This window comes from Peromyscus eremicus, chromosome 8b, assembly GCF_949786415.1.
Source record: "Peromyscus eremicus chromosome 8b, PerEre_H2_v1, whole genome shotgun sequence".
NCBI classification, from domain to species: domain Eukaryota; kingdom Metazoa; phylum Chordata; class Mammalia; order Rodentia; family Cricetidae; genus Peromyscus; species Peromyscus eremicus.
Genome location: NC_081424.1, coordinates 51,306,695 through 51,331,230, shown reverse-complemented (window position 1 = coordinate 51,331,230; position 24,536 = coordinate 51,306,695). Strand labels below are relative to the sequence as shown.

General features: G+C 45.7%; 1 protein-coding gene across 1 annotated transcript in view; it reads right to left on the bottom strand.

Moving 5' to 3' along the window:
- Tiam2 (TIAM Rac1 associated GEF 2) overlaps window positions 1-24,536 on the bottom strand; it is a 140,387-nt gene that overhangs the window by 74,125 nt on the left and 41,726 nt on the right. The window contains exons 6-10 of the mRNA XM_059272808.1: window positions 23,116-23,340; window positions 12,537-12,722; window positions 11,180-11,326; window positions 8,260-8,331; window positions 572-730 (exon numbers count right to left, since the gene is read on the bottom strand). Coding sequence (XP_059128791.1) covers window positions 572-730; window positions 8,260-8,331; window positions 11,180-11,326; window positions 12,537-12,722; window positions 23,116-23,340 — 789 coding nt within the window. The remainder of the gene's footprint in view (window positions 1-571; window positions 731-8,259; window positions 8,332-11,179; window positions 11,327-12,536; window positions 12,723-23,115; window positions 23,341-24,536) is intronic.

The window sequence follows — 24,536 nt, the reverse complement described above, 5'->3', positions numbered from 1 at the left end:
TTCATAAAGATATAACTACACACACAAGTGTACAAGACACTAAAGCTCCCATGCCAAGTACAAAAGAGAATTAAAATACTCTTCATGCCCACCATGAGCGTCAGCAAACTCTACATGCCTCTTCGCCACTTTCCCAGTCTTTCAGCTCTACTCTGCCACCTGGTGGTCTAAAGGTATCAGGCCTGCCTCTTCACACTGGGAATAAAAGTCCAGTTGGAAGAATGAATAACCACCAACTCATACAAGTGCCCATGAAGCAACTGTGAATGGTAGTGAGTCACGTACGTAATGGCACACAGGCCACTTCTCTAAGCAACGTGAACAGCAACTGATGTCACAATGACTCTAGGTACAGATTTAAAATGTATGTGGAATACTTCAGGGTCTTCATGAAAGCATAGGGTCACGACCTAAGGGCTCATTTTTCTGAGTGGTGGAGAGTTAACTAACTAGAAAATGTGAGTATGTAGAAAAATGGGTCTTAAACACCCCACAAAACCAGAAGTCAGAGGAGTGCATTAATTAACCTTCTCTATTCAGAAGTATTTATTTCTAGAGCAAAATCCATCACCTTGCATGCCAATGTCAGCACATCTTCCACTCTGTGCTCGGGCTTGATGAGCACAGTAACTCCCTCATTATCCTGGAAGTGAACGTATGTCTGCATTTCCCATGCGTTGTCTCGGAGAGCGCTGTCTACTGTGGAGCCATACAGATGCAGATCATGGACCTGTGTTAGGTGAGAAAACGTAGATGAGTCGGAAAAGCAAAAATAGAAACCACAAGGGGGAAAATGTTCCCCTAATGTAAGTAGTTGTTACCAGAAGCTTTGCTCATGCCCCTCATACTGGCCTCTCACACCCCTCTGCGGCAGCCTTTGGCTGGCACCAATCTGACAGCCTTTGGCTCCTCACTCTCTCTACACGGACGGAGCCGGAGCCGGAGCCGGAGCCAAAGCTCAGGAGGGCGACTCCTTCCACTCTGCCCCTGGGGCAACTCAGAACAGCGTACTCTCACTGCCTTAGAGTCTTGGTGGAGAAGAGGTACTGGGATATACAATCTAATCCTCAATCCTTTTCTGGCTTCCAAAGGTTCTCATCCACAGTGATTGTCATCTGTCCGTCTGCGCCCTAGCCCAGGTCTAAACTCAACTCTAAGTGTGACCCTCCTTTCTCCGGTTTCAACTTTTAAAATCTAACTTCTAATAAAGAGGACATCTTCTGTCTTCCTGCTACATCGGACATGGCTGCTCTGTCAGGAAATCATCTGCACATGTACCACCTTCAGGAGCTTTTCCCGAAACACTGTCCTGAAGGTCATCACTGCTGCCAATCACTTCATGCTAACCCACACTGCTCAGATTGATGACAAGCATGACGAATATGTGCTCAGTAACTCAAGTATATCCTCCAGCTAGATCCTTGAAGGGATACTATAGTGAACCAAACCCCAATGCTACTTAACCAGACAACAGTGGCCTGGGGGAAAAATGGTTAATTTAGATGAATATGCTGGTATGTGCCTTTAATCCCAGCAGAGACTGGAAGATCCCCAAGTTTGAGACAAGATCTCAGTCTGAGCCTCATCTATAAAGTGAATTCCAGGCTGAGCAGGGCTACTTAGTGAGACCCTGTCTCAAAACAAACAAAGTTCAATTTACTAAGCCTCAGTTTACCGTTTTGCAAAAGGAAGCATTATTCTCATTGTTGATATTTAAAAATAACAAGACAAGCTCTTAGGAGCAAAGGAGCCCACATACATGAAGATGTCTTGTAGGCTGGAAAGCAGGTACATATAAATTCAGTGTTCTCACATTGCTACATCTAATTCAAACCTCACAGCAATCACATGGATGGATCATTTTACTGTTGATTCCATGCATTTCTTTAAACACAAAGTAAACTGTGCAAAGCAAAACTCGATATAATAAAGACATTCCAAAGAACAGCCCTGGGCAGAAAAGGGGAAGAACCCATCTTTCTGTATTGTCTGTTTGGAAATGTGATGCTCAATTCTGACATGATATAACTGGATCTGTCATAGATCTATCAACATCAGCACATTTTCCTAGAAAGACGACCACAGCCAGAACTGAAGTCCCCCCACATGCCAAGGGGGAAAAGAAAAGAGACAGAAACAGATGCCTTGAGCCGAGGGTACCAGGTGGGCACAGGGATACTCTCTGCTGAGGGGGCCTGTCACATGGGTAAGGGCTCTCTCTGGCTCATTCTCCCAGACACTTCCATCACTTGGGAGGGTTTCCACCCCGGGGGCCTGCCTGGTAAGAGCAGGGACTGCCCTAATGGTACAGGCTCTACTCCTAAACAGTGCACATTGAAAAATAAACCAGAGATCCCAGCAGAGGTCGCTGTGGAGTAAGAAACTCAAAGGGAAGGCCACTACAGAGTAACTTCTTGCTGTCCTTCAAGAAGAGAACAGAATGGACGGGTGGGCAGAGACTTGGGGAAACTCAAATCCATGCCACACCATGGCTTCCTGCTCTTTCTCATCCCTGGCTGTCCATCATAGGGAGATTCCGTCACATAAAATAAAACCCTGCCAGTTCACTCACAACAGCCCTCTCAGGTGGGCACTCACATGACTCGCTACTTTCCAGGTGAGAAAAATGGGTGCAGAGGTTCGAAAAAACTTTCTTAAGCCTATACAACTAGTACCTGTAGTGCAGAAGGGCTCTGACCCCCCAAAGCCTGGATGAGTCAGGTCTCCCCACCATAGCACAAAGGACACGGAAGCCCGACAATTAACTTCTCCCCACAATGGACATGACTTCATGGTCCAGATTCATTTCCTAATTCTACTACACAAACTGTGCCTTAGTTCATCAAACTGTCTCAAGGGGGCCGTTCCATAAAAAGCAAGGCACTCCCCTGCCTCTACATTTCTGCTCATTTCAATTGCTTTCCTCTCTCCTTCTGTGCCCCCTGGCTCTAGTCACTGGAATCACTAGTCAGGGGAACATTCTTGACATAGCAAAACTCAGCTCACAGGAGGTTTAGCTTTGGGTTCACCCACTTGGAGTGGCAAGATGAATGAGAGTATGGTCTTCGTTTCCTCATTCACAGACTCTTCTACTGCTTAACACGGTGTCTCACATCCAGAATACACCCAGTACCTGGGTGATGAAGAGATGGATGCCACTAGAGACTCACGCCCAACCGATGTGGAAGGTCAAGGCTCTCCACTGGCATCTGATTCAAATTTACCTTTCCAGTGTCAGGTTCTGAACAGTCCCAACTTTCAGGGAGACAAGTTACCACCTTCTTAAAAGAAGGCAAGTCTTGAACAAGAGAAATGTGTGAAAATAAATGGAGGGACGGGAGAAGGGACAATAGAAACAACGTCATTGTGTTCAATGAAGTACAGCTTTGAACTTGCACCTGCATGGAGGAGCCTTGTCCTATGCCCACACTGTTCACAGAAGGTGCCTATCAAATGCAGGCCATCAGTGACCTAGAGCCTCTCAAGAGACCTCCCACAATGACAAATTAGATGTGCTTCTTGCTGTGCGCGCGCGCGCGCGCGCACACACACACACACACAAACACAGGCATTAAATATGGGAAAGGAGAAACCTGGCTTTTCAATGGAATCAAAGAATATGGAATGGATGAATTAGAACCAGGAAAAAAGAAGGTCTACTTGGTGAAATCAGATCTTCTAAGTTATTTTAAGCTTTGCCCTTTTGGAGAGAAAGCTTGTGCTGATTTCCTCAGGAAGGGCCAGTGTCATCCAAGCTGAAAACATACATGCTTCGGTTTCAGTGAGCCAGATAAAACAATCTCCTACCTCCTTTTTATAAAAAGAGACAGAAACCCCTGAAACTGAACACACACACAAATGAGACATCTGGACATTCCTTCCAGAGGTGCTTTTTAAAGCACTCACACAGAGCGCCATAGTTGGCCAGCTGCGGCAAGAGGATAGCGTAGCCTACTTGCTCTCTCCTGCTCTGACCTGCCTCCTGCAGCCAAAAGATCATTTCCAAAGCCCTGTTCAAAGTTCTCAGTCCCTGGAGAACACAAAGGAAAGAAGCAAAACTGGACAGGACCAGATTTCTGTCTTGCTAACCTTAGGCAGCCTGGTAACCTACCGCCTCAATACCTCCCTCACCTTAAAAGTGACCACCACAAGCACCAGCTTCATGAGGACACCCCATGAGGAATAACATGAGACGCTCTGCACACTTTCCACAGTCAGCTCTGATGGTGCCCCGAGCACCATACCCACACAATCCCCACAGTTCAGAGGGTAACCACTGTCCAGAACTGAATGAGAATTATTCCTTGTTCCAAAACCTAGAGGAACCTGGAGTGGAGTGTCATGTTATCCCCTCACAGTCCAATTCCTGCTGAACATCTAGAAACTGGGAGCATCAGTGAACTCGAGGCCCCATCCACAACATGCTACCTTAGCATTTGCAAATCGAGCTAGCTCTCCTGGGAGAGCACTTTCTACAGAAGTGATATTATTATTATTATTATTATTATTATTATTATTATTATCATCATCATTATCATCTAATGGCCCTGAAGCCACATGTCAAATTACTTATGCTCAGTGTGTCACACAGAGAGAGAATGGTAACCCTGTGCATTCTCACAGCAGCTGCCTTTGGATCGAATGGCTTGTAATTACTGCCTGGATCACTCAAGGGACATGAGTAGCAAAATCACAGTGTCTGTCTGTCACGAGCGGGCCCGCACCACCCCAGTCCCTGATAAAAGGAGAGTCTATTTATTAGCAAGGGAGACGAAGGGACAGAACAAAAGAAATGATCTGCTCTGGCTTTTCTTGACAACTCCGTATCATGGAGGATGCACCGTTTACTTCCTTCTAGGGCAGATGGCCAGACAGCAGCGCTTAGAAAGGGAAGACAAAGACCTGACTGGCCGGCCACGTGTATGGAAAGAGACCGACACGGATATGTTCTATATGCACATGTGCGTGTGCTGTGGAAGCTTCCAGAGCAGTATTCTACTTAAACAGACTGTGCTGTGGTAAACAGTTGGTTGTTTCATTCACATTTTCCATTCCAGAAACTACCACCAGGGTGCCCCCCCGCCGTCCCGTCTGCAGCTAATACCTAACGTAACAATGCTTCATTCACTCGCTGCCACAGAAAGTCAGGACACCCCCCAGACAGTTTTCCAGGAGCAGAGGCCAAGGCCAGGGGCTGCCATGGCTGCTGTGGCTTTCTGGGGCAGCTGCCACCCTAACTCAGTGGGAGATTTGTTGACACATCTCCATAACAAACATCTCCCTGGCAAACACTGTCTGAAACTCATCATTACTCATCAAGAAGGCTCTGAAAAGCTCTCATTTGGGGCTAGCCAAGGTGTCCTTTAAAAAACGCTCCAAGAATGCTGGCTTTCCTCCAGCGCTAACAGACTCCCAATTAGGGTGACTCACTGCTAGACCCTTACAGGATGTACCAATTATGGTGGGATATTTTAAAAGGACTGCGGCTCCTCCCTCACAACGGCCTTTCTGTGTGATGCCAATGTGTATAATGTACTTACTGTATAAAAGCAGACGGTTTGTGTGCTACAAATATTCTCTGTGATTAGCACAAGACAACTACTGAATAATAATTGTAATTATTTGAACAGGCAGGATTTTAAGCCAAAAAGGTATTTAAAAAAAAAAAAAGTATCTCGGGGCTGGAGAGATGGCTCAGAGATTAAGAGCACTGGCTGCTCTTCCAAAGGTCCTGAGTTCAATTCCCAGCAACCACACAGTGGCTCATAACCATCTATAATGAGACCTGATGCCCTCTTCTGGCATGCAAGCATACATGCAGGCAGAACACTGTATATATAATAAATAAAATAAAATTTAAAAAAAAAAGATCTCTTAGTTCAAGCTACAGTTCAATTTGAATCTAGCTACCTGTGTTCTGTAGCACAGAGCAGAAAGATGTACCATGAAAGCAGCCAAGACACACATGCAAGGTCTCCTGGGTCCCTACGCAGGGCTTCATCCTTAAATGGATCAAACGGGGCTGGAGAGATGGCTCAGGCCTTTGTTAGCTTGGGTGGGAGTTGGGAACTTGACTGGAATATGTGCAAACTGGAACCCAATTTAAATAAGCACAAAACCACCACCAATGACTATTTTAGCAAAATTTCCTCTCAAGTCTGCAATGAATCTTGATAATGCTTTGATGATCTCACTTCTAAAACTTGTGAAATAAAAACTTTGTATTGTTATGTAATGTTTAAAGAGATACAATCTTAAAACACAGGGGTTTTATCACAGATCCCACAGTTCTCAACCATTAAAGGATTACAGCTGATACAAATGATTAATTAACAAACATTAAACGAGTATCATAATGTTGGTATGAGCTATGGGCTTAGAATACACAGGAACACTTAACACTACACAGACCACAGACCTATGAAAAGTTCACATACACATTCATATTCTCTCTCTCTCTCTCTCTCTCTCTCTCTCTCTCTCTCTCTCTCTCTCTCTCTCTCTCACACACACACACACACACACACGTAGCTTGATAAGACAAGGTTGGACACAGTAAGAACTGAAATCTCGGCGACACATCCACTACATGATTAAGTCAAGTTCCCCAGTGACAGTATGGTCTGACGGGGATTTTGAATGAGCTCTGCAAGGACACAGAAACCACAGGGCAGGAAATGGACAGTATCCATTATGAAACATCTGTCACTTTGATAGCATCCTTTATAGAAAAGAAGGTTTGGATGCGGTTCCATTGCCTGCTCATGGTTTGTGAACTTGAGCAAAAGGAGAATACGAGGCAGGAAAGTCCTGGTCCAAGCCACCTCATCCCCACAGCCTGCTCTTGGCAGCCATGGCCCAGGGAGGTTGCAGGTGAGAGGAATCATGATTCCAGGTAGAGGATTTTCCAGTCCATTCACACCCATCCTCCAGGAGGCAGGGCGCCTGAGGCCGAGCCACCACCCAGGAGCAGTTTTAGCAACAACAGTGACATACTAAGGAAACTGTACCTGGCTTCACGAGGAGGCAGAACATGGAGCTGTCTATACTGAATATTTTATATCGTCAGAGAGTAAGTACCTCCCTCCCTCCCAAAGCAACTGTCACAGGGTCTAACATTCTACTATAACGCAGGGTTTTGTTTTGTTTTTTCAAACTAAATGTCTAATTCATCAAAATTTTTCTCATCAATGCGTTGGATAGTTTTTTGCAAAGACACAGTAAGTTTGTCCCTGCTGATCATTATCGGGCTTTTTAATTTTAATTATTTTTTATTTGTGTTTGTGTGTGTATGTGCATGTGGGAGCCTATGGAGGCCAGAAGAGAGCATCAGGGTTCCTGGAGGCAGTTGTGAGCTGACGGGAGGGTGCTGGGACCCAAACTCAGGTCCACTCTAAGAGCAGCAAACGTTCTTAAGGGCTGAACCATCTCTCCAGCCCCATTATCAGGGTTTTTAAAATTATTTTATTATTTTATGTATCTGGGTGTTTGGCCTGCACGTGTGTCTGTGTATGATGCATGTGCTTAGTGTCCACAGAAGCCAGAGAGAACATCAAATCCCCCTGGAACTAGAGTTACAGGTGGTTGTTAGCCACCATCCGGGTACCAGAAAATGAACTTGGGTCCTCTTAAAGAACAGTGAGCATTCTTAACCTCTGAGACCTCTGTGCAGCTCCACTGTCAGCCTTTTAACTTTGATGAGCTCAGATGTTCGTTAGAAATAAAACTGCAGATAAGACAATCTTATGGAGGAGAAGTTAGAGAAACGGACGAACATGAACTACAGTTTTCAAAGAAGGAAGTGAGTTTGGAAGAAGCACTGAGCAACTATCAGCATATCCAAGCAGTACACCCCACTCCTGATCGATCACACTCAGAATACCTCTGGAGACAAGAGAGGGGCACTGCTCACCTCCACTGAGGATGCCCAGAGAAGCATGTACCATCTACGCGAAGGCCTTTACTGTCATGAAGGAAAAGGTAACTTGGGATTCGCTAATATTCAAAGGAGGGTCAGGTACTGCTGACAGTATAAACCAAAGACACTACTCAGGCCCAGCCACTCTTAGCATTCCTTTTAAGGTGGTTTAAAAGCCTCCAAAAATACTTAACATTCAGGGGACACCTCTTAGCTTACTTAGTAGGGACCATTTTAATTCTAAACTTGTCTTTTAACAGATCCATGTGAAGACTCTACACCAGCATTCCCCCACTTAGTCAACATAAAACAAGATGGCTGCCCTGTCCAGCCAAGTTTACCTCACTGGAGTTAGTGGAGTTTTGAGGTAGCTGAGTTCCAGGAAATCCATGGCCGCTGCTCGAATCAAACATCTGACAAACAGGAGGTTAAAAAAAAAAAAAAAAGACTAATGAAATGGCTCTGCAATGTTCCCTTGGCATCCACGCATTTTGGGTTTAAAGACTGAAGTTGTATAACATTTTGTGAGATCCTCATTTCACAGTCTGTAGTAATACTCAAATAGGAAACTTTCCCTCTGCAGAGAAATCTGCTCTCTTTCCTCCCATAGTTTCATATTTACTTTTCTGTGATGTCTCACAGCACTCAAGTCATCTTGGATTTTCTTGACATTGCTTTTTTAACTAATTATGCATTTCAGAAGATGTGGAACAGAGTTGGCAAAGCCACAAAATCAATCTTATAACTGTTTTTATGTGCTTAGAATAAATATTGGAAGACAATATGTTAATAGAGGTTTGTTTGAAGCCAAAAAGCCTAGAAATCACTTTTTACTTTTGTCAATTTTATCCTCTCAATTTTGTAGAATACTAACATCAAATAGAATATTCAACTAGGAATAGTTATTACATCAACTTTATTCAGCTATGTAAGTATTAACTTCATATCTTTTTTAAAACAAAAAATGTTCAACCAAATGCTTTTATTTATCAAGAAATCTTTTGTTGAGAACACTTAGCAGATATGCTGAGGCAGACAGTAAGGCTCATTTAATTAACTAAATGGTACTTCTAAAAATAAGCAAGTTACCCAGTTATCTATCATGTTATCACTTTAATTGCATAAGGTTATCTTGATTAACATCAAAATTGACCTTGCCATTATATACAGAACATAATCATGAAGGTTCCATTCAGAAAACATAGGCCCAATATTAGCCAATGGATTATAGTTAACCACTACCTATAACCAGCAAAGAATTACTTCTTGTAACTAAATATAAATACAAGTAGAATTGTAAGTCTTTAATTTGCTTTCCATTTATTTGTTTGTGTACGTGTGTGGGCTCACGCCATAGGGAATGAAGAAAAGTTAGAGGACAATGTGTGGAGTTAGTTCTCGTCTACCATGTGGTTCCTGGGGAATCGAACTCATCACCAGGCTTGATGGCTAGCACCTCTCCCTAGCAGGCCATCTCACTAGTCCTTAACGAGGTGACTTTCTTACTGTATGTGAGTATTTAAGAAACCAGTGGCCCCATAAAAGAACTTACACATATTTTGCTGTCTTTCCATCAACCAATCCATTCCCTCTCATCCCACCCTTCACAATTTCAGGATTTTAAAACATCGAAGTTGTTTTAAAGTTTTTAGTCACGTTATTCATAAAAGCGTTGCTCACAGTTATAGAGACACAAATTAGGAAATAAACTTCAACAAAATGTGGCTATCTCTTTAAAATAACAACCACAATCATTTTCAGAACAACAGCAACTCACTGAAAATCACTGCAAATCATTCCCCTGTCAAAATACAGGGTAAGATCATCTTATGACTTTTTCTTTCAACAGTACTTGAACAAATAATCCTACAACCTACCAACCAGGAGAGAAATATCAGTTAACACATGCTGCATTATGGGTTTGGGGAAACACTTCGGATTTGCACATTCAACATGCTCTCAAAACGGTTTGCTGAACGTAGGGCCATATTTTAGTTGGTGTTGTTCTTCTCTGATATAATACTAAGAGCAAACACTCCCCACTGGAAAACATGCAGCAGCAACTGTCCATTATTTTAGGGCTTTGGACAGTACGGACAGGTCCAAGTTCCAACCCTGCCCTCTAGTACTAGTGAATAGACGAGGTAAATGACTTAGCCTTCCAGAACACCAGGGTTTCCCTCTGTAGTGCAGGCTGACAAAATACATTGTCAGGGTAAAGGACTTGAGGGAGCCAAGAATCTAGCATGATCATAGAATCTAGGACTATCAATAATATCTAGGACTAGCAATAGAATCTAGCACTATTAATCAGTGCAACCTAGGATTAGCAACAGAATCTGGCACTATCAATCAGTACAATCTAGGACTAGCAACAGAATCTAGCACTATCAATCAGTACAACCTAGGACTAGCAACAGAATCTAGCATTATCAATCAGTACAACCTAGGACTAGTAATAGAATCTAGCACTATCATTCAGTACACTCTAAGACTAGCAATAGAATCTAGCACTATCAATCAATACAATCTAGGACTAGCAATAGAATCTAGCACTATCAATCAGTACAATCTAGGACTAGCAACAGGATCAGTACTATCAACAGGATCTGGGACAATCATCAATAGAATCTAGCTGCATTTCCTTAGGTTAACATCACTTTTCTGCATTTGTTTTCATGTAAATTAAGGCAACAAAAAGTGCAGATTGTTTTTCCTAATAATTATTTCCCCTCCCACCTACATACCTTTTCTTCTAGCAGGGGTCCATGCACGCTAAGACATACTCTCTACTACTGCCTCTTTTTTTGAGACAGGGTTTCCAGCCCAAGCTGACCTCAAACTCACTGAAGATGCCTTTGAACTCCTAATACTCCGAGCCCAGTTCACCAAGTGCTGGAGTTACACTTGTGTGCAACTGTTCCTGGGTGTGCAGTCATGAAGATCACACATGGAGCTTTAGGCACGCTAAGCAAGCACTCCCCCAATTGGGCCATGTCCCCAGACCAGTTTTCTAATAATTCTCCTTCCTTGTGTTCCTAAGAACTGCGCGGGCGGGCCTGCCTTTGGGGGTACGCTAAAGCAGACGAAGCGGTTTGTGCGTTTCACATGGGCACATGTCCCTGACGAACCCAGATTCCTTTGAATCACCTTTGACTTCATCTTTAACAGAAGACACACACTTAAGGCTTGCAGCAGTCTGGACATGGGGGTGTCAAGAACGTCACCTGGCCTCTTGTTCTCCCCATGCTGAGAACTCACCTGAGTTATGGAAGCCCTCTTGTCTTTCCCTTTTCTTGCCAAGGTGTCCAGCCCTTTCAAGGAGGAAAATATGCCTTTCTTGCTTTTTCCTCTCTGGGAAAGGGAGAGTGTTCTTTTCCTGAGAGCAGAGTCATCTCTAGAACACACCTAATGGAAAACACATTTGGAAAGATATCTTAAAGCCTGTCAAGGTGTCTTTGTGCGTAGACTGTCAGCCTTGCTCTAAGTGCGTCCTGCTGGTGACCGAGTCTGCTGCATTGTTCATACACAGAAACGCAGCCTCCACACAGATGCCTCTTATCTAGACAGCACAAGCCAAATTCCAACATTCAGATGGCTCTGCAGTGGGCAGCAGCATCAGCAAAACCACTGTGAGCCCCTCATGCTGAGCCAGTTCAATGCAGAAGTCAGAAGCAATTTCAGACTCCACCTGCCCATGGGGCTCCCAGCCTACAGGCCAAGCAACCTTTATTTCTGTATTGTGTTTGTATGTGTGTTCATATGTCTGCAGGTGCCCGTGGACACCAAAAGTCAACTACTAGTGTCGTTCTTGAGGTACCAGCCATTGTTTATTCTTTTAAGTTTTCTCCTTTTCATGTGTATGCGGCGTGTGTGCCTGTGTATATGCATGTTCCTATGTGTGTGTGCAAGCACATGTGGGGAGGGAGGCCTGAAGTTGCATCAGAAATCATCCCCGATTCCGCTTCCACCTTGTTCTGTGAAGACAGGGAATATCAATCAAATTCAGAGTTCATTGATATTACTAGTCTGGTTAGACAACTTGCTCAGCTGTAGGGACCCTTCCTTCCAGAGGCTGGAATTACAGGTGGGAAGCCATGGCCAGCGAGCATTTGCAGGGACTCAAATCAGAACTCCTTTCCTCTTGTTTTACAACTGTTGGGCCATCTCCCTAGCCCGCCATCTTTTTTCCTTTTTGTCCTACTTTTTGGAGATAGGTTCTTGTTGGCCTGAAGCTCTCCAAGTAGAGGTTCTAGGGATGAAACTCGGGTCAACCCTTCACTTTACTCTCTGAGTTATCGTCCCAGCCCCAGGTTAAGGGACATTTATTTAATTTATCTGTTTCTTCTTCAGCCACTAGGACCACTCCTCAGAGATCCCACCTTCCCAAGAGTATGACAAGGGACAGACCAGCGGATAAGAATATGGAGTAACTTCTGATGAACAGCTAGGCTCCTAGAAATCTGAGGAACTGTAACTACAGTCTCCCATGCTGGTCCCAGTACCTAGCCTCTGCGAACCTTGTCAAGTTACCTGTCAGTTGCTGGACATTAGCAGCCAGCTGGGGAGAGTCAAGCCTCTAAGAAAGCCACTGACCCAGCCTCCCCTGGGAACTTACCAGGGCATGGAAAGACGAAACAGACAGGACGCCCAGTCTGCCCAGAGCCAGCTTGGACGGGCGGCTGGTGGCAGCAAGGAGACTCTTGGGGTTTGGCAACTCCCCACCTTGTAAGCTCGCCAAGTAGCAGCGCATGCGGAACAGGTCCATGTGGAATTTTTCCAGATTCTGCTCCCATTGCTGGATCTGAAACGGCAAGGAGAAAAGTGACTTTGACCTAAGTTACAAGTCTGTGCTGCTCAGATTGCAGGTGCAGTGTCTTCCACAGCCCTCAAGGAAAAGTTACTAGCAGCTGGAGTCGTGTGGTTTCAATCTGCCGCCCCTGATCCCCATACCTCACACCCTCCTACTGAAACACACTGGGACACACACACACACACACACACACACACACACACACACAAATTTCATCAGGACAGTCAAAATCAAAGGCAGCTGGGGGCGGGGGGGGGGGGAGGCAATACAGTGACATGCCAAAGTGCATGATGGTTACAGAATAACGCTAAACTGCGCTGTCTCAACATGGGATGCAAAGTGAAACATGGGTCTCTCCTGCTTCATTTCCATTCCATTTACATACATACAGCCTCTACTGTAGTGGTTCCCAACCTGCGGGTCATGACTCCTTTGGGGGTCATGTATCAGATATCCTGCATATCAGTATTATATTATGATTCACAACAGTAGCAAATTTACAGTCATGAAGTAGCAACGAAAGTAATTTTACGGCTGGGGGTCACCACAGCATGAGGAACTGTATTAAAGGGGTGCAGCATTAAGGAGGTTGAGAACCACTGCTCTCCTGGATGAGCTGTACTCAGACAGACACAGCATGCACGATGGCAGTGACCTGTTTAATCAAAACTTCTCCAAAGCAATGACAAGCAAGTGCCCTTCACGTTCAGCACTCACTGCTGCTCAGTGTCTGGGGGAATCAACACCACCTGTACATCTGAAAAACTTAAAGCAGCCACAGATATTTATACAACACAAGTTACCATGTATTTCTTCAAAACAAGGAGTCACGAGTTGGCAAAGAAACACCATCAAAGGCATGTGTTTAGGGATCTCTCTCCGATCTTTGCAGTACATCACAACCACCAGTTTCTATAAAATGTGACCTCCATTTGCACGCAGATCAACAGACACAGGTCATTTGCCAACACAAGGCTCAGAGCAGGGCAGAAAGTTGGCGTTCCACAGACCCTGGTGCCATCTCCATACAGCAAACAGTGACCACTGGGCACTGGACTCCATCAAGGGTGACAGAGCTCCTCAGTACCAATGGCATCTCCTGCTGCCTGTCTTATTTAGCATTCACAGAGACCCAGATAAAATATCTTACATGTTGGTCATTCATTCTGGATGAATGGTCATTAGAAAGATTTCCAACACTGAACATTGCCCCCATCCAGGCTTTTCCTGTAAGTCAATGGTTCCCAACCTTCCCAATGCTGCACCCCTTGAATACAGTTCCTTACACTGTGGTGACCCCCAATCATAAGCTTATTTTCATTGCCACTTTGTAACTGCAATTGTGCTACTGTTATGAATTGTAATGTAAATATCTGTTTTCCGATGGTCTCAGGTGACCCCCAGAGGGGTCGCGACCCCCAGGCTGAGAACCACTGCTCTAAGTTCTTTTATAAGTTGGAACAAATGCATTGAGAGTTCTGGGGTGCAGCTCAGTCGGCAGAGCGCTTGCTTAGTAGCTTACACAAAGCCCTGGGGCTGGATCACAGATTGGGCATTGTGGTGCAGGCCAGTGAGCCCAGCCATTTAGAAGGTATAGGCAAGATCGGGTGTTTAAGGTCCTCTTCAGCTACCTGGTGTCCTCCTGAGTCCAGGAGAAAAAAGTTTTTGAAAAAGTTATCTGGTGCCAGGCGGTGGTGGCGCACGCCTTTAATCCCAGCACTCGGGAGGCAGAGCCAGGCGGATCTCTGTGAGTTCGAGGCCAGCCTGGGCTACCAAGTGAGTTCCAGGAAAAGGCGCAAAGCTACACAGAGAAACCCTGTCTCGAAAAACCAAAAAAAAAAAAAAAAAAAAAAAGAAAAAGTTATCTGGACGTGGAGGTGAAAAGCCTCCTCTACACACTGAGCGCTCCCTTTAGCAGCACACAAGACAAAACACAGCAACGACATGGATGATACAAGAGATAGGGGAACCATTTTAATGAAGCTTTTCATTACCATAAAAGGGGTTTTGTGTGTGCATGTGTGTGTGTGTATGAGTATGTATGTCTGTAAGTGTGTGTGTGAATCTGTGTGAGTGTGTGTATGTATGTGTGTATGTATGTGTGTATGAGTATGTATGTGTGTAAGAGTGTGTGTGTGTGTGAATCTGTGTGAGTGTGTGTATGTATGTGTGTGTATGAGTATGTATGTGTGTAAGTGTGTGTGTGGGGGGGTGAATCTGTGTGAGTGTGTGTGTATGTATGTGTGTGTATGAGTATGTATGTGTGTAAGTGTGTGTGTGTGTGTGTGTGTGAATCTGTGTGACAGTGTGTGTATATGTATGTGTATGTATGTGAGTATGTGTATGAGTATGTATGTGTGTAAGAGTGTGTGTGTGTGTGTGTGTGTGTGTGTGTGATTACATGAGTGTGTGTGTGAGAGTGTGTGTGTGTATGTGGGCCTGAGTTCTACACTGCATGTGTGGAGATCAGAGACAACTTTCGGGAGCTGGCCCTCGGCCTCCACCTTCACACGGGTTCCAGAGATCAAACTCAGGTCATTAGACTAGATCCATTAAGCCACTTCGCCCGTCCCATAAAAAGGGAAATTTTTAATGATAAAATCACACAGGAAAATCCTAGGTCTAAGCACTGACATAAATTCAGTGATGAGTTTCCTCTTTATTGGTAAAAAGTTATGGTCGGTGAATGAGCTCAGAGATATTTTGGACGGCTGTAAAAGAAAGGGAGGAGACAAAGCCTGGGGATAAAAATAATGATGAGGCAAAGGAGTATGTGATGCATTTGAAGAAAGATGGCACATCCCTGCTGGACCAGCCCTGTTAGGAAAGTATTTTCTCTCATCTAGTCATTCAATTGTAACATCTGGACACACTGTACATTACTAGGCTTGGCCTAAAAGATAAAGGAAAGTATTTTCTCTCATCTAGTCATTCAATTGTAATATCTGGACACACTGTACATTACTAGGCTTGGCCTAAAAGATAAAGGAAAGTATTTTCTCTCATCTAGTCATTCAGTTGTAACATCTGGACACACTGTACATTACTAGGCTTGGCCTAAAAGATAAAGGAAAGTATTTTCTCTCATCTAGTCATTCAGTTGTAACATTTGGCCCAACTGTACATTACTAGGCTTGGGCTAAAAGATCATTTACTTTTTCCTTTTTGGTGGAAGAAATTTAAAAAATTCCCACACTGTGCTTTGCAAACACTGAAACCTGCGTTCACTAAAGATCCCAACCAGTGACAAGGGTCTACCAGAGTTGACAAGCGGCTAGAATAGCAAGCCATGGTTCAGCAGCCAGCTTGGTTGTTTCCCTGGAGACAAAAGTCACCCATTTCATAGCCATTAAGTTTTCCTTCCAACCAAACTGGAAACCCCAAGTTACGGGAGCCAGGGAACCAAGTATTCATCTCTCATTCGTTCAAAATCATCCATCCCCCATTTAGTCAGCAAGTGAAGTATCATGTGCTTTACTGAAATGCCACTGAGCAGCAGCTGGCCACTGGAGAGCAGATTTAGGTTCATTCCTGGCTCAGCCACTCACCAGCTGGGTGCTATCAGAAACCCCACTCACCGAAGGGTCCGCTCCTCCATCCCTCAAATGAATGCAGTCTACCCATCTCCCCTGGGTAGAGAGATCAGAAAATCAAATATACCATGGCTTGAGAAGGAATCAGAATACTAAACCAGACAGGGAAGTAGGAGAGAGGAAGGCAAGGGAGGGGACCTGCTAGCTGGGAGTAAAGAAGGGAAGGGGGGAGGGGGGACTCAGAGAAGAGCTGGGTTTCCTACGGTGAGGAAGTAAGACCCCTGACTCATGAAAGGGGCCTGTGATAGCTACTGCTCATTTCCAACTTGACAGCATCCAGAATCACCCAGGAGACAAGCCCTGACCACTGCTTTGAGGGGTTACTCAGATGAGATCAGCTGAGGTAGGGGGAGGCACCCTGAAGGTGAGAGGCACCCTTCCAAGGGCGCCACACGATATTTTGTCACAGCAACAAGAGAAGTGACTAATACGGGACCTGATATCCATTCCCTCATCACATCCAGAAAATAACCAAAGACATGAGCAATGGGGTCCTTTAGGGGGCTGTGTTCTGCAGCAGGGACAGGTGGGGCCACAAGGGACAACTGGAAAGCCGCATGCTGAGCAGGGAGAAAGACAGAACCTGTGTGAGGAGGGCAGGGCACTCATGAAGGAAGCAGCCAGTAGGATTTCATGAGAAATGGCACATACAGGGTGATCCAGAGACGAGGAGGAAGGAAGCAGCATGTGTGCACACCACGCAGAGGCCTCTCTGCTTCTGCGTCCCCAGAAATCAGATAGGAACGGAGACGCCGTCCAAGAGGAACCAGCAAAGTGGGCTTGTGGACGAAGGCCAGCGTGGAGAGAGGGTCATCCAAGCCACGGGAATGCCGAAGGGCTTTGAAACCAGGAAACCTCCTAACTGGATGTGCTGGTCACATGTGAACTCTCTTGGTTGTGTGAAAACACATCACCCCGCCCAGGGCACCCTTCTCTGTCCCTCTTCTGGCTAACACCTCATTTCCAAGGAGTAATTCAGATGGTCTCTCCTCCAGGAAGTCTCCCAAGAATACACAGGAAGCCAACTCTCCCCCTACTGCCTTCCCGGAGCTACGACACTATAGTTCGAGTGACTTCATCATCTTGTGTTGAAACCACAGGCCTAGCTCTGCCATCCTTCCAGATGGAGGGCACTCTGAAGACAGAGCGTCCCCTGGTCTAACCACATACCTAGCCTGGAGCGTGTACTAAATTAAAGCTCACTCAACTAGGCTACACTTGTTCTGCTGTCCACCACACTTTCAACATTTCCCTACTTCCCACTAAAGGGAGCCCATATCTGTGCACAGTACCTTCATCAACTAGCCTTGTCCTCAAACTCCTTCATGACTATTCTCCATTCTACTCCACAAATTGTGCCCCCCCCCACGTCATCACATCTTCAAGGCTTCATCCACACTGCCCCCTCACCACAGTTTACAAATGTCTAAACACAACGCATCCTTATCATCTTTATGTAAATATATAAAGGGATGCTCATGGTACACTAAGGCTGGAGCAATGGATACAGCCCCTCTCGTGGGGTTCCTCCAAACACCATAGCAGCGCTGGTAGCATACCTGCACCCCTTTTCCAGCCCACTCTTCAATGGGTAGAACCCTAAGTTCTTGGAAAGGGGACACAAGGAGGCAGGCTGTGAGGGGGAGGGGAAGCCATCTCGGAGGATGCCAAGACTGCCTAAGGGTGGTGAGGCTTTTGTCCTGATTTACTTGTTTGAAATAATAAACGGAAAGGAAAATAAAGTACTAACTGGACTTAATTTACAGTGCTTCCTCCCTCAGGACTTCAAAGGCACTCCCCATGAGGACACACAGCGGGGTCTGGTGCGCATTGGACACGCTCAAATGAAAGTTGCATCATCTGCCCCGTGAAACAGCCCGGAGGCTGGAGGCCAGGACTGTAGCACGGTTTATTTTAAGCAAAGCGTGGGACCTCCACAGCAGCATGAAACACAGACATTGTCGCTGTGACAGTGTCACGGTGTCTATCAGGGAAGGGCGTTGACAACCATTTTCTCCACCCACCAACTTCAAAGAGATCCTGTCCCAGAGATTTTTATCTGTCTTGCATGATGTCATCTTACACCATCGGATCTGCCATTGTGAGGACACACTAGACCTGAAGGTTTTGGAGTCTCTGGGAGAAATGTTATATGATCGAAAAAGAGAAGGACCTGGAGAAAGACGTATCAAGGTTAACATACAAATCATCCAGTTAACAGCAGACTAGATACCTCCACACCAGAGTATGTGTAAGGGGCAGAGCACGTCTGAGAAGAGTTCAATACACTAAAGGGGCAGAAGGTGGGTGCCGTGTGAACCACACCTATAGGCACACCCGCTCCTGGCTGACCACTCTCCGACCCACATCATTCTTGGGAGTGTGTTTCTCATTCTTAATAACCTCTTCTATTTCTACCTCTATCCATATGTGCTTGGGTCCTATTCTTTGTTCTGAGGCACAAGAACCTGGAAAATCATGGGCATCCTCTGGACTCCAATCCATGCCTGTAACACACTTGCTTTTCTCTAGCTTCGGGTCTAGCAAATGGACAGCAAATGGCTCTCTCTACCTCTTCCTGACAGTTGAGTTAGGAAGAGTAAGCTCAGTGGCTGTGACTCCTGTCAGGACCCTTAGGGGAAAGGTGACTAAATTATGACCTTTAAAAAAAAAAAAAAAACTCCAACATGGTGAGATGACTTTACGGCAGAATTTCTGAGGCTCAACCAAAGAGTTTCTCATCAGGAATTTGCAGAGCATTGTGAGGCAGGTGTGGAAGAGTGTGGAGGAGGTAGGGGAGGGGTGGTGAAGGGGGCGGGGATTAGGGCTGACAGCAGGGGTGAGGCAAACCAGAGTGAAGAGCTGGTGATATCAGGAAGGTATACTCAAAATGACAAACAGGACTCCATCAAAGAGTGGGCAATGGGCCTCAGGGGATAACACGCCTGCACCTTTGCATTGTAGAGAGCCGTGCACGGCCGTGCCTCAAAGATGGCGCAGCGTCTGGCTTCTGCCTTCCCGATGGCAGGTGCTCCTTATTTGGCTAAGGCTAGGATCTGGCTTGCTTCTGCACACCTGGACCTAATCTGGCTTGCTTGCACGTGTCTGACCCTAGCGGCATTTTCCACGTGGCACCACGGGGTTGATTTGCCCAGTGGCTATAAAAGGGCGTGGGCTGGCTTTCTTGAGGGTGATTGTGAGGGTGACTGTGAGAGTGAGAGAGGAGAGTGAGAGAGAGAGAGAGAGAAGAAGAAGAAAAAGACTATCCCCAGGGTCAGAAGATTGTTCAAGGTTCCTGAATAAACTGCTTAGAGAAGAGTCTGGCGTTGCGTCATCCTTGCTGGTCGAGGTGGACGCGACATTGCATGTGCTAACAAATGCTCTACACTTAAGCTACAACAGCAGTCTGACTTCCTTTCTTCGTGACATGGTCTAGATAAATCGCCCAGGGTGGCCAGTCATTTGCTGTGCAGCCTTGGCTGGCTTATGATCTGCCTGCCTTAGCCTCCCAAGTAGCTGGGACTATAGGCCTACACTAACAGGCTCTGCTGATCCCAATTTGTACAAAGAGTTCCTCTTTGGGCCACCTAACTACTCAAGACTCCCATATTTATGTAAAACATTATATAGTAGCAAGGCCTGCCTATCAAGAGATCAGAAGTGATGAGACACCGTCCAGAAATCATTCACAAACTACGGACAATGCAACAAAATATATGGGGGGAAAGAGAGAGGGAGAGAGAGGGAGGGAGGGAGAGAGGGAGAGGGAAGGACAGAGACAGGGAGGGAGGGAGGGAGGGAGGGAGGGAGGGAGGGAGGAAGGAAGAGAGGGTAAAGGAAAGAGAGAGAGAAGGAGGGAGAGAGAGGGAGAGAGGGTAGAGCATGTACTTATAGGCAGAGACCACTGACATTTTTTAAACTTTATGTGTCTGGGTGTATTGCTTGCATGTCTACAAGTCTATGTGCTACATGTGTGCAGTGCTCACAGAGGCCAGAAGAGGGTATTGGGCCCCCTGGAACTGGAGTCACAGATGTTGTGAGCTGCCATGTGGGATTTGGGCGTTAAACCCAGGACACACCCTGCACACATAGGTAACTGAGAGGCTCTTGCAAGCTGAAGCATTAAGGATAACTTCTGGACCAAGGTATCAACAAACAACAAAGACAAATTAGTATCCAAAAGCTGTGTGCTCAAGAGGCCTTCCATGAGACTATGAAAAGCAAGAGAAAATGAAAGCAAATTGTCAAGCAAATTATTCACCTAACAAAAGCCCTAACTAGTTTAACTACCCTGTGACACAGTAGAGGTAGTTATTGATCAAATACACCAAGACATTAAATTAACTTGGTTTGCTTTAAAAGTGATTATCAGCCGGGCGGTGGTGGCGCACGCCTTTAATCCCAGCACTCGGGAGGCAGAGCCAGGCGGATCTCTGTGAGTTCGAGGCCAGCCTGGGCTACCAAGTTAGTTCCAGGAAAGGCGCAAAGCTACACAGAGAAACCCTGTCTCGAAAAAACCAAAAAAAAAAAAAAAATAAAAAAAAAATAAAAAAATAAAAGTGATTATCAGGGCACTCTCAGACACACCCATACGGTAGAGGTTACGTATACAATTTGCTCTCTTGGTTGGTTGGTTGGTTGGTTTGAGCCAGTTATTACTCTGTAGCTCAGGCTAACCTGAGACTCAGAAGCAATCCTACCTCAGTTGAAATTAAAAACCCACACTCTAAGATGGAGACTACAGATTATAGTTATCATAATGCAATGGATGAAGACGCACAAGGACATGACTGCATCTCCACCTCTACCTGTGACATCAACTCTACCTCTACCTGGGAAGTCTTTCTATCTTCTTTGCTTGAGACAACTCCCGGGATTTTCCTTTGGAAACACTGCCCTGATGTGCTGGAGCAGAAGAACAATGGGTTTTATTCCCCTGGGTTATGCCCGTGTGCCAGGTGAGCTCTTCCCAGAGGAAAGCAGGACACAGCGGAGAGAAGGCGAGGCTCCGGGTGGGGAGCACCCGTCACTGGGACAAAACCTCCGAGGCTTTCCACCCTCTGCTTTCCTCCTGGGCTTTGCCAGCAGCGGCTCTGATCACGTGGAGCATCTTCCCCACGAACCGTTCCATTAAGCAGCATAAATTCTATAGAATTACAGAAAACTGCATTCCGGCATTTTCTAACTAAACTCACAGGCATTTTTATGTCCCTTGCTATGAGACCTTTGTACCTAAACATCCATTGCCACTTTTCTGCCCACTGTCTTTCCTTAGCCAATCTGTCCTTCAAACGACATTTCCCAGAATGGTTACTTTTACCATGCTTTCTCCCCAACTTAAAACACTACATCCACCTCCAACCTTCAGCGCCAAGAAGGCAGTCAGCTCTCCATCGCTGTGATAAAACAACTGAGAGAAGAGGTTATATTGGCTCACAGAGGTTATATTGGCTCACAGGTTCTGAGATTTCAGTGCGTGTTCACAGGCTGTGTTGTTTCTTGGCCTGTGGTGAGACAGAACACAGAGGACTGCTCAGGGCAGAACAATGCTACTCACCTCATGGTGGCTGGAAAGCAGAGAGAGGGGAGGAGGCCAGAGACAAAATAAACCCTTCCAGGGCAGCCCTTCCCTTACCATTTCCTCCACCTAGGCTCCAGATCCTAAAGTTTTTACTACTTTTTTTTTTTTTTTTTTTTTTTTTTGGTTTTTTGAGACAGGGTTTCTCTGTGTAGCTTTGCACCTTTCCTGGAACTCACTTGGTAGCCCAGGCTGGCCTCGAACTCACAGAGATCCGCCTGCCTCTGCCTCCCGAGTGCTGGGATTAAAGGCGTGCGCCACCACCGCCCGGCTAGTTTTTACTACTTTTAATACTTCATCCATGACATCACGGTCCTTGTGAGCCAATGGCCCCCTAAAGACCCCTCCTGTGAAGCCTGCTGAAAGGAGATCAAGCCTTCAGCACATTCGGGGACATTTAAAATCTAACTCACAACAACAGGATACAATCAACCCACCCAAGCCTTAGAGTCAAAATCCCTATGGCCTGAATGGTATGTCTCCCCCAGATCTCCACGTCAAAGGCCTGAATTCCCAAGGTGACAGAGTAGGGGAGTGGGGCTTTCTGGCAGAGCACTCAGGAATAACATCAGTGTTCTTAGGAAGGGAACACACAGAATTGCTTTGCTCCTCCCACCAGAGAAGAAGACAGCAAGACAACACACCACCTACACACAGGGAAGCCGGCCCCATCTACCATGGAACCTGCTCATGCCTTGATAGAGGACTTTCAGATTCCAGAACCACAAACAATAACTTTCCATTCTTTATAAACCACTTAGTTTATGGGCTCTGTTACAGGAAAGACATTGACATGGCACCAGCATCCATCCCACCCAAGTGCCAAGTACTTATGCCAACTAACACTTCTATGCTAGGGTGCTCAGGAGCCCTAAGCCGCCTCTCTGTTGCATCTGTCCCAAACAAAACAACGGCCCCTTCCCCCACACATAATTCAACAATGTCTTAACATAGCATAGGCTCACCTATTCTAGCCCATTTTAGAACGTTCTTCACTGTCATGTTTTCCAGGCTTGCTTTCTAACTAGAATGTACATCTCTTAGAAATAAGATTCACATTTCGTCATTATTTTTTCATGCTTTCAAGTCAGACACAGCTCTGAGATATATCAATATGTGCAATGCGTAAGAGAGCGAAGAACAGAGCAGGGAGGAGACAACCCACTCGGGAGCGTGTCTAGGCGGCTGTGGGGTGACAGGCAATCACTGGTACCTGGTTCTCGATGGCCTTCCTGTTCTTGGGGTCGCTCACCACGGACAGCTGCAGCTCCGCCATTTTCTTCATCTTGCTGTCCATGTCGATCTTCTGAAGCAGGCTCCTGGTCTGGCTCTTTAGCAACCTCACCGTGTCTTCTTTCCCATGCTTCTTTGCAAAAAGAGATGCGCATGCCGAGTGAATGGCGGTGACCCAGTTTTCCAGATCTGTCTGGCTTGTGGCCTACACATGGGATGGAGGAACTGTTTGAGACTGTTTGAGCACAAAAGTTCTCTCCAAAATGGAAGACCAAGATTTCCAAAGTTCAGTTTCCCAAACATAAGCACCTAACTCAGGTTCAAAGACTCTGAGAGAAGAACATAAAGAGTTAAACAGAGGGGTTGGAGAGATGGCTCAGAGGTTAAGAGCAATGACTGCTCTTCCAGAGGACCTGGGTTCAATTCCCAGCACCCACATGGCAGCTCACAACTGTCTACAACTCTAAGATCTGACACCCTCACACAGGCATACACGCAGGCAAACCACCAATGCACATAAAAAAATAAACAATTTTTTTAAAAAAATGAAGTTAAAAAAAAAAAAAGTTAAGCAGAAAGGTCTGCAGAGTCTATGCTGGTTACTTCTAACTGCTAGCTTGATATAGCTGAGGATTTCCCATGAAGACTAGATTGTCTAGATAAGGTTGACCTTGTCTACAAGGTGGCCATGTCTACAGGGGATTATCTTGACTGCTTTAATTGACATGAAAAGGCCAGACTGAAAGTAGAGGGCACCTTTCCCTACTTTGGGTCCTGGATTGTGTTAGAGTAGAGAAACTGAGCTCAGCACCATGTGTATGTGGGGGTGTGGGGGTGGGTGTGGGTGTGAGTGTGTGTGTATGTGTGTGATGTGTGGGTGTGAGTGAGTGTGTGTGATGTGTGGGTGTGAGTGTGTGTCAAGTGTGGGTGTGTGTGTGCACATGAGCACATGCCCACATTTGTTTCTTTCTCTGCTCTTGACTATGAATATGATATGATTAGCTGCCTCAAACCCCCAGGAACACGGGGACACGGACACACACACACACACACACACACACACACACACACACACTGTGACTTCCCCACAGTAATGCGCTGTGACCTAGAATCCTGAACTAAATGAACCTTTTCTTGTTGATATTTGTCAGGGTACGTCATCATGGAAATAAAAGGCAGAAATGTAAGTGTAACAATCAGAAAAGCAAGGAACAAATAAACAGCTCCCAGTTAGTGAAAGAAAACAAGGGTCTATCAACCCAAGGTGACATCATATCATACATAGCACATTCATGCTAAAAGCAATCCTATAAGGTCTTTTAGTTGGTGGTGGTGGTGTTGGTGGTGGTGGTTTTTCAAAATAGAGTCTCTCTGTGTAGCTCAGGCTATGCTGGAAAGCAC